General features: G+C 43.1%; 1 protein-coding gene across 2 annotated transcripts in view; it reads right to left on the minus strand.

Annotated features, from left to right (window-relative positions):
• AGPS (alkylglycerone phosphate synthase) overlaps positions 1-1,307 on the minus strand; it is a 50,902-nt gene extending 49,595 nt beyond the window's left edge. For both annotated transcript variants that reach the window (XM_031052226.2, XM_005152578.4), the window contains exon 1: positions 1,090-1,307. In XM_031052226.2, coding sequence (XP_030908086.1) covers positions 1,090-1,286 — 197 coding nt within the window. In that variant the 5' untranslated portion in view covers positions 1,287-1,307. The remainder of the gene's footprint in view (positions 1-1,089) is intronic.
• Between the last annotated feature and the right edge of the window lie 9,355 nt (positions 1,308-10,662).

Below are 10,662 nucleotides of genomic sequence, written 5' to 3' on the forward strand. Positions count from 1 at the left end.
GAGAGCAAACCATGGGCTAAATGGAATTTCTGCAAAGGAGTAACAACTCTCTCAGCACTACTTGCCTTATCTGCCTCTTTTCTGTCCCCATACATTAACATAATAGTCCCTGTACACAGCTCAATGGAGAACAGTAAGTTTTCTACAACCTAAACCTTAAAATGCTCTTACAGGACAGCAAGCCAACACATATACAGAAAATCCACATCCCAGAAAAGGAAAAAAAAAAATCACAAGTCCACCCCAGCAGAAAGGTAGGCCTCATGGTAAGTTACATGAAACTGTATCATGTTGTTTAAACTGAAGCATTTAAAAGGATCTAATAGAAAATTAAACCCAGGAGACAGTGAAGCAGTGTTGAACCAATCAACTTGCCTTCCCTTGGTCTCATGTGAGCTGAGATTCCTTATTACTAAATATGGCAGGAAACATAAGAAGTAGTTAATATGCTTAAGGCTATTAATTTCTAATGAACCTTAGAGTCTAACGTATGATCACATATTTGGCAGCATTCACAAAAGGTAAAGGTCTCACATGTCTGTGAACACATAAGAACTGAATGCCCATACACAAACCTCGCTTTTCACATGTGCCACATTCTTTACTATCGCAGCCTCAAAGCATCTTACAAACACTAAACCTCTTCTCCAGTTATTAAGGACACTATAAAACACTTTCCATTTTAATGCAATCCCGTTTACTACGGAAACAAGTAGGAGGCTGAGGACCTCCTTCCCTCAGTTTCATCCCATCCCATCCCACCCCACCCCACAGTGGTGAATCGCTCCAGCACATCACCCACCTTTGGGCTCAGTCTCAGCCCCATCCTCCCACCGGCCGCTGCCTTCCCGACCCGTCCCAGCCACGCTAACCCTCAGCTCCCCACACAGCCCACGGGCGCCTCCGCCAGAGCCGCTAACCCACGCCCGTCCCCGGGTGGGACCGAGACCCCTCTCCGCTGCACAGGCTGCCCTAGTCCCGACCCGCACCGGCAGCCGGTCACTCAGGGAGGTCGCTCAGCCCGGCCCAGCCCCCTCCCGGGCACGGCAAGGGGCTCACTGCCCTACGAGGACCCCCGCCCGCACCCACCGCTTCCTGGGGATGGAGCCGGAGGCCGGCCCGGTGGAGCCTCCCTGCGCCTTGCAGGGACTCAGGGAGAGCGCTTCCCGCTCCGGAGCCCGCGGCGAGCTCCGCAGGTGCCCTGAGATGATGCGCAGCCTCCGCCGGGCGGAGGACGGGGAGCCGCCGCCGCCGCTTCCCGCTGCCTCCTCCGCCGCGGCCGCCATCGCACTTCCGTGTTGTGCCGCCGACCGCCGCCGGGTGAGAGGTCGGGCGAACGGAAGGCACCTCCCGGCGCTCCCCTCATATAGGCTGTCCCGGCATGCACCGCCGCCCGCGCGCTTCCAGCCTCGACCCGGCCCAGGTTGGGGGGGGGGGAGGTGGTGATGGGTGACCCCTGAGCAGTGCCGCTGGGGCCGTCGTTCGTGAGGGGGCAGTGGGGGACGTGGGTGTTGTTGGAGCTCCGGAGCCCGGCTTCCGTGAGCAGCCCTTCAGAACGGTCATCTGCATCGGCAGGGCAGGGGTGAAACGAGAGAGAAAGGGGCTTTATTGGGGATTGCACACGTCCTGTGCTGTGAGTGTAGCTCCGTTAGATCCCCGAGAGAACACAAAGCTGGGTGTTCCGTAAAGATGAGGATTGCCAAAGTGAATGATGAAATGCTAATGAGCAGCGATAGCATAGGCGGGTTACCTAAGAAACAGGTTGGTGAGGTGATGGGTGATCCTACAGGGTTTATCATTATTGTTGACAGGAACACAATGGCCTAGTGAGTGATGGCTGCTGAGCCAGGTGCCTCTGCCTGTGTAACCCGGCTGTGCTTCCCACGATGTACATGCACTGCTAGGGGAGAGGCTCCAGGCTCGCGGTGTTCTGCTCCCTGCAGTAAACCTGCACCACAGAATGAAGGCTAACTGACTGACTGGTGGGACTGTATCCCCTTCTGTAGCCAGCACAACCATCCCTGAACACAGAACTGTCAATCCTAACCGTGTTCAAGCCCCATTGGGACAGCTGGGATTCACTCTCTAGCAACTCTTTGAAGAGGGAGAAGAATCGGGATTTATGTTCTGATGTCCTCAACATAAAAAGGACATGGAACTGTTGGAACAAGTCCAGAGGAGGGCCATAAGGATGATCAGGGGGCTGGGGCACCTCCTGTATGAAGACAGGCTGAGAAAGTTGGGGCTGTTCAGCCTGGAGAAGAGAAGGCTGCATGGAGACCTCATGGCAGCCTTCCAGTATCTGAAGGGGGCCTATAAGGATGCTGTGGAGGGACTGTTCATTACGGACTGTAGTGATAGGACAAGGGGTAATGGGTTAAAACTTAAACAGGGGAAGTTTAGGTTGGATATAAGGAAGAAGTTCTTCACTGTGAGGGTGGTGAGGTACTGGAATGGGTTGCACAAGGAAGCTGTGAATGCTCCATCCCTGGCAGTGCTCAAGGACAGGTTGGACAAAGCCTTGGGTGACATGGTTTAGTGTGAGGTGACCCTGCCCATGGCAGGGGGGTTGGAACTAGATGATCTTAAGGTGCTTTCCAACCCTAACTATTCTATGATTCTATGTGATGCCAACCCCAGGTGCTGTCTGCTACTAGGAATTTACTTTCATGCACCAGAGTGCTTTAGTCAGCTTTGAATTTTCACTAAGGAAAAGATGTGGAAACTGGAAAGATTTTAAAGGAGAAGATATGAGGTTTTGTTTTGGTTTTTGGCTTTTTTTTGTTGTTGTTGTTGTCAGAAAATGAAAAAAGCCTGAATAAAATGGGTCCCTTAAAGAAGGCTAAGGAAGATAGATTATCAGTCTACAAATCTGTAAAAGATGCCTATGAAAACAGCTATGAGCAGTCAGCTCTGCATGTCCTGTCTGTGTTTGTGAGAAGTAATGAGCTCAAACTCCAAGATGTAACTTCAGTATTAGCATTAGACTACTAGCAGGAGAATGAAGTCACCTTCATTAGAACAGCAGCAGTCTATCAACTGTCACCAACATTAGAATAGCAATAGTCTATCAGAGATGATACTGTTATCAGTAGTTCTGCTCAGAGCAAGGTGATGGGATAGATGACATAATCAGATTAATTCCATCTTTTTTCCTGTGACATGAAATACCTTAAGATGTTGAAGCCTACTCAGCTGTCACACATGACCTACTTCCATGATCAGCTTTTGCAGTTGGATGGCACCAGTCAGCTTTTTGGAAGTCTTGAAGCAGAATGCTAATATCTGTGTGATTACTAATGCTTTTGTGAAGACATTTTGCCTATCATTGACTTATTAGTCAATTCCTTCCTCATACACCCCTATGCTTGCTGTGTCATGCATATGAGCCAAAAACACATGCAAATTCATAAAACTCTTACCTTAATTTGTTTCGAATCTTTTCCAGTAACCTATTTCTCCCATGAGATTTCAACACGGTACCTTTCCCTTAGCTAAGCAAATAGCAGAAGTTCTCCAGGGAGCAGCATCAATCCAAAAGCTCTCCAGGGAGCAGTATGTAGTGCATGAGCAGTGAGACTTTGGTTCAGCTCCCTACTTCCCGTGCAATGTTTGTGCCTCTTTCAAGCATAGCTCCACATATATAAACCAGAGATAACAGTATCTCCCTGGAGATGCTAATTTGAAGATAATACACTAAGGATTGTGTGACAATACAGGATCAACACCTGTAGGACCTACTGATGAAAAGCAGCACATAAAAGCCACCCAGGTATTATTACTATTTGTTTTGCTTTTATTTTCACTGTTGTTAATTGATTTTATGTTCTCTGTGTACTTTGACTAGAAAACAGGCTGTAATTTTCCTGGGGCAGGAATCACACTTCTTGCAGTGGGGTCTGAGCTTCAGGTTAGGTTTCTGGTATTACTGCAACATAAACAGCTGTCTCCGCAGTTTGATAGTTTGGTTCTGGAGTTGTGTCGTTCTCCCCTCCCCCCCGTGAATAATTTGTGTACCGCTTTCTGGATTAACTCATGCATATCAAAATTTAATTGTTTGCTACTGTGGAGACAGTCTGTAGGGAGCAAACTGTCTCTTGACTGAGTTTCCATTCATGTTGTTTGCTGAAGTTCTGGGTATAGCTGGGGGGACTTGAAGTCAATTATCTAAATGTTTGCTGAATCTAAATCACATTGCTGAACACTGGCAAAGAGATACTAGATTCATGGTAGTAGGCTTCATATTTTCCTAGGATGTTTCTTTGAATTGCAGTCACTTGAAAGGAACAATAATGAGCGCATTGCTCATTTATTTAATCCTAATCATAGAGGTTTCCAGTTAAAAAATTGAATTCAACTAGTATCTGATGAGCAGAATTCATCACCACCTCAGAACTTAATTTTTTTCAAGTGTGTATGTGTCTGGAGACTTAACTGGAGGGTGGGGGGAAGGCATGGTGGTATGGTTTGGAAACCAGTGCTGGCCCTTGTCTTATGCAGAACAAAGGTATACCTAAGCAACACCTTGGGTTTGTGCAAGAGAGGTCTTTGCTTACAATATGAATGCTTAGTTTCTGCCAGTGTTTTGCATGCAATCCTCAGCTCCCTTGGGAGGATGCCATGAAAAGAAGCAGTAACATAATGTAGTGGTGGATCATGAGGTCGCTGTTGCTCATCTTTTTCCTGAAGTGAAGTACTGGCATATTTTCAAAAAATACATCTACTTGACTGATATAAAGTCTGTGTGATAAGTAGAAGGTAAAAGAAAAGAAAAATTAGGAAGCACAACGGTTTTCAAAGAAATATGGTTGTGGCACCAAAGAGAACCGATTTCAGTAAAAATACCAGCAGATCTACAGCATGGTAGTTTGAAGGATGTTAATGGCTGCCGAGCCAAAGCAGCAGTGTTTGCTGTTCCATGAGCTCTCCTTCCCACACACCTGGGTGCATCTGCAAGCATGAGATGCCAGCTCAATGTGACATTCGTCTTTTCATCAAAGATCTGCATTTCCAGAATTTTCATACTGGCATTTTCAAGAAACATAGATTTAAAGAGAGTTTACAGTGCAATACAAAGTAAAGTAGCAAAAATATTTTGAACTTTCAGAGAAGTCATCATGAAAAGATGTCTCGGAGCTGTGTTACGTCCCATGGGAGAGCACAGAGGGAATGTGCTTCTTAGGATAAGCACTACACTTTTGGGCAACCCATATACTGTCTGTGAAAAGAAAAGATGCTTCTGATAAATTTTATTTCCTTGAATAGGGTTCAACAGATTGTTGAAAATCACCTAATGTAGCATGAGAGCCCAGGAGACAATGGGTATCAGATGTGGAAGGTGAATTGATGGGAAACACATCCAGCCTTAAAAGCTTCAGCAACTTAGAGGCTGCTGAAATAGCAACTGTACACACATCTAGAAGACAAGGTAGAGTACTATATTCAACTGAAAGTGCAAAAAAGGATTTTGAAACCTGAGAAAGTTCCTGATCCCAGCTGAAACTGGCAGGAATTGCTGGTGCTGTAGTACACACCTCTGCTGTTCCTTTACTGACTAAATAGCAGATAAAGGTGGGGGATTTTTACTTGTTTTTCACTTTTAAACTAGCAGTAGGCTTTGAGTAATGAGATAATACTTAATTCACCTCACTGCTTCTGAGGACAAAGAAGAATATTATCACGATAGTATAGTAGCCAATGAGAAAATGAACTTAAAAGAATCCTTTGCATTCTAGAGATGGGAAGTTAGAAACTGATTTTTTCAAGATTCTTCATTTCATGGCACAACTTGCAAAGTTAAACAAGAAGGAAACACCTACTTGAATAAGGTGTGGTTTATATTTCTTGCTTTCTCCAGTTCAGCTGCTATTCAGATGTGATTGACACTGAGATATTAGAACACCTTTTTGTTCTGTATCCCTGTACAAAAAGCCACCACCTACAGCAGAGGTGGGGATTTGGCTGCTTTAGGTATAGGATGGGTGTGGGACACCCACAACTGAGTCATGGGCTGAGAAGAATCTGATGAGGCAATAAAAGGGGGAAAAGGGCATAAACCCTTGAGATCACCTTTGGATTAGTTATTTTTTCACCAGAGCAAAACAAGAAAAAGAAAGCTGACACCCATTCATGAACATGTCATTCAACACTAAGTAATTCATTCTCTGGGAATAGCTTTGTTGATACTTGATCAGGCCAAGAAGTTTTCCTAAAAGGAGTCAATTTGTCTAAAACCTATATAGGCTTTGTGCCATTTTTATAGCATCAGCAGAGATCCTCGGGTAAAGGCTTCACATCCAGCCACCCAGCCAGGCAGCCAGCCAGCCAGCTTGCAGGCCTCAGTGCCACAGAACGAGAAAGGCCCAGCTCTCAGAGCTTACAGGGAGGGAGAAACCTGCAGGACTTCAAGCCATTGGCAAGGATCAGCATGGATTTCAAAAAGTTATGCAGGGATAGAAGGAACAAAAACTAGGAAAAAGGTGGTAAAAGCCTGCAGAGCATGGGCAATGAATGAAACCTCCTATCTAGGGATCTCCAACTAGAAGCTGCCCTATTTTATACTGAAAAGGTTAACGGGCAGCATGTTTTGTCTTTAAGCATACAAAAAATATATGGTTTTGAACATGGTGGTCAGCTTTCTTCAGGTAAAGACAAAAACTACCACAGATAATCAGCTGTTTCTGCTTTCAGTTAACAAGATGATCTGAACAGATTAGAAATGCTACAGCTTAGAAGTAAGTCTGTATCTGACCAAGATCACTGAGAAGCAAGTGCCTTCCACTGGTGCCCTAATGCAGAGTTACCAGCAATATATTATCTACATACTTGTAATAACTACAGATCTGACTTTTCTGTCACACTTTGCATACAAGAAAAATACTTGCTAAATTGTTAGCTGTGTGCACAGATGAGCCTGTGTGTCAGCAATTCAAGGTTGGCCTTTGCAAACTGAGTAAGATGCGTATCTGTTTCTTCCGCTTGCTTCTGGTAGTAAAACCAGTTAAACTCTTATCACTAGCAGCAGTAGTGGCAGGTGTGTTTATCAATGTACATGCTTCGCAGGTTTCCAGTGAACTCATTTCACCTTCATTTTACTGCAATGACAGTCCTGCTGCCTCCAAGTAACTGAAGGGAAGAAAGACAAGCTTCCTAGAAAACTCTGTGCAGATATATAGCCCTGCCCAGTTTCAGCTCTTCCACAGCTTATGTCAAAAACCTGTCAAGAGAAAAACCTTCCATGTTTATTTATTGAGGCAATTCAGTAAACCCAAACATAGTTACCACCTGTGGCTTCCTGCAGCTTTGTCAGTGAAAGTAAGTGGAATTTCACATTTACAGGCAGTTAGCTTTCAAGGTATATATTCCAAAGGAGCTCAAGTGTGGTTTGCACACTGTTTTTTACTGCCCTGAGACTTTCTCTCCTTCCCCTTTTTTAAGAGAGCTGTCAAAGTGAAATGTAACTGCCCAACATGACAAGGGAGCCTCTGTAGAAACTGTTTGCCTCTACACTTTTCCAGCTGTTGAAACTCCTGTACACCTGCATTTTATCTTGGTGACTTCATCTCATAACTATTTTCAGTTCTCCTTTTTTACTTTCAGAACATCTTTTTCATTCCAGCTTTATGCCCTCCTGTGGAAGAGTCTGGCAGGAAGTGTTGCAACTCTGAAAATCCCCTTTTGAGAAGGAGCATTGCCTTTCTCAGCCCAGTTTATGAATTTCTTCTGAATACATTTGGTAGTTTCCTTTTGAGACATTTAATTCATATAATTATGATACTCTCCTCATTTTGAATAGTTGTGCATGTACAGAAAGAAAAGATGCCCTTCTATATTTTTCCAAGAGGTACTGCTTTGATAGCCAGCAGGCAGTAGAAAAATATGCCATGGGGAAGTGAGGCAGGAGAAGCTGGATGTAGTAAACACTAATCACGTTCAGCAGTTTTTCCTGATAATCCTATGGCCTGGCACTCTCCTCTCCCCTGTGCTTTAATGTGTATGTAATGTGAGATCAACTCAGGATACTTCTAGGATCTCTATGTACATCTGATCTTCCAGGTTGATACTGGAAGCTAGGTTGTATTATAGCATTTTGTTAAATAATCCATTCTAAGTATGTAGTTTGGTGCACCAAAATTCTTGCATTAAATTCTCCCAGTCTGCTGCCATTTCTCAGAATTTATAAAAGGAAGAAGAAATGACCTAATAATGCCATTTGCTTAATTCTGTATTTCCCTTGCTCATCTCCCTGGACATACTATTGGTTCTAATAACTGTAGGTTTACTCCTAAGGGCATATAACATATAAACTGTATTGTGGAAGATAATGTTGTTTGGGTTTTAATTAGAAACTCAATCCCTGTGTATCCTTTTGAGAAGAGTGTAGGCATGATGAGCTCTACATCTTCTGGGTGAAGAGAAATACAAGGGTATGGAGAGGACTAATTGTGCCTGAATGCAGTTTAAATCTGTTGGATTTTTCTTGCTTCATTAAAATATGACAAAGGTGCTGGTGGAAAGCCTAGTGTGTTTGTGCAGTTCTTGACTGAAACTTATTACAGAATTCTTTGCTGCTAGAAAATGGACATTTATCAGATAACTTAGCAGAAATGTTTGACATATTTCAAAGCTATAGGGCTTCACTAATTCAAGAAAACCTTTTGCTAGAGCAGATAGCAAGGCATCTTAACAAACAAATCAGCTACTGCAAATCCTTCCTCAGAGTTTAATGAGAAGGAACAATCTCTTCTGGTGTCTATTACATTTTAAGACAATTACCTGAGTGTGCTCTAGGAAATACCAAGGTATGTAACATCAGACACACAATTAAGCAATGTAATTCCATAAACACCGTGTTTGGGAAGGGCAGAGAGTTTGAATAGACCATGTAAAAACTGTTCCCAAATGGAATCAATTGATTTTAATTTTTTTCCTTTGCTTAAAGTGAGAGATTTTTTCCATGTTTTTGAGAGAACTAGATGTCAAAGTGGAATAAAACATCTATATTTTAGATTAAAACTGCTAACTCTGTATCAATAGTACTTATATTATCCTCATATAATCTTATATTATTCCATAATTATCTCCCACACAGTAGTACAATTGTCTTGTAAAAGTAGCTGCTAATGGAAAGTCAAAATTTTATAACTAATAAGAGAGAATTGTATTAAACATCTGAATTTCCCAGCATATGATAGCTGCTTTGTGAAAATGGTAGACAGAATACAACTACTGTGAAGCCTGTGCATTTGTTCTGATACACACAGGCACTCATATCCTGTCATAATTCAGGTCCATAGTCGTTCAACACACAGCTAAGAGTGAATACTACCCTTGCCATTAAGGTCTGCTGAGGTTAAGCTGTGTCCTGATGTCTTGCAGGGGATTTCATAGTTCACAGACTAAGCTACATCCACTCCTACCCAAACAGCCACTGTTCTCCCCATTGCTGAATGTGTATCTTAGTTCAGCCCTTGGAGATATTCACTTCACTCCTAGTCTGTTCCCCCAGTTTCCTGCAATACTATATTGTTCTTTCTAATTGGCCCAGCTTCCCTCTGCATTGTCAAATTAGAGGTGTCTTCTGACAAATCAAAGATGCTTTCACTGTATGTACTAAGTAGATATAGGTGACCAATACAATTCACTTTCATTTTTAGAGACATGCTTTAGGATCCAAAGTTTAGAAAGACACTCAACTATTGACGCAAAGATGATGAGAATAGATTAGGTAAGAGTCAGGTAGAGTGTAGACAGAAACAGGTGGTGGTATTAGACATTTAATGGTCTTTTCAGGTGTGATGCCAAGAGGGGATCAAGCACCCTGAGCAATTACATGGCAAGATAATTAAGGCAAACTGAACATCCAGCAATGGCTTTTTATGTGCTTGCACCACAGAAGGATTCAGCAGGAGGCTGCCAATGCCATGGTTACAAGATCTTTTGTGTCCTTGTGTCATGTTACTCCTGTACCTCTGCTGTTCCTCAAGGAATGGAGATATGGGAAGCAAGAATTGCAGTCAGTGAAAGAAGAACCAGAAGCACAGAGCTGTGAATAGGGAACTCGACCACGGGGTGATGAGTACCATCCACCATGTGGTATTGAGCTTATGGCTAACCACAGCAGAAAGGGAGTGATTTCTTGGTTTTCATTTAGCTAAATTATCATCATGTCCATACTATACCATTTGCATTTTAGAGGGGGCAGAAGCATGGAGTTCCCACACCTCATTTTCATTCTCCTTTTCCTGGACGTGGATCTAAGCTCTTCAGTTTTGCCTCATCTGAGAAACAAAAAACAGAAGGAGGAGACAAGCTGAAGTAATAATAATAAAATCAAGCAGTAAATCAAGGAAGTTTGAACAAATGGAGCTAATTCTGTCATTCTGTGAAACAAAACAAATGTTGATTCAACTCTTAACTTATGCTGTGGAATCGAAGGCAGCTGAACAGAGTATTTGTATGAGTAAAAGCAACATTTCTGCTCAGATGCAAATCTGTTGCAGTTTTTAAAATGCAGTTCTAACATCAGAGATGCTAGTAAAAAGGGATGATTTTCAGGATTTTGCAAATTACAGCACAGTATATTAAGAGGAATGAGTGGCAATTTATCTGAATCTGCAAGGCTATAAACCAGAGCAGTTCAGCAGCTGCTACAATGGCAGC

This window comes from Melopsittacus undulatus, chromosome 8, assembly GCF_012275295.1.
Source record: "Melopsittacus undulatus isolate bMelUnd1 chromosome 8, bMelUnd1.mat.Z, whole genome shotgun sequence".
Classification (NCBI taxonomy): Eukaryota; Metazoa; Chordata; class Aves; order Psittaciformes; family Psittaculidae; genus Melopsittacus; species Melopsittacus undulatus.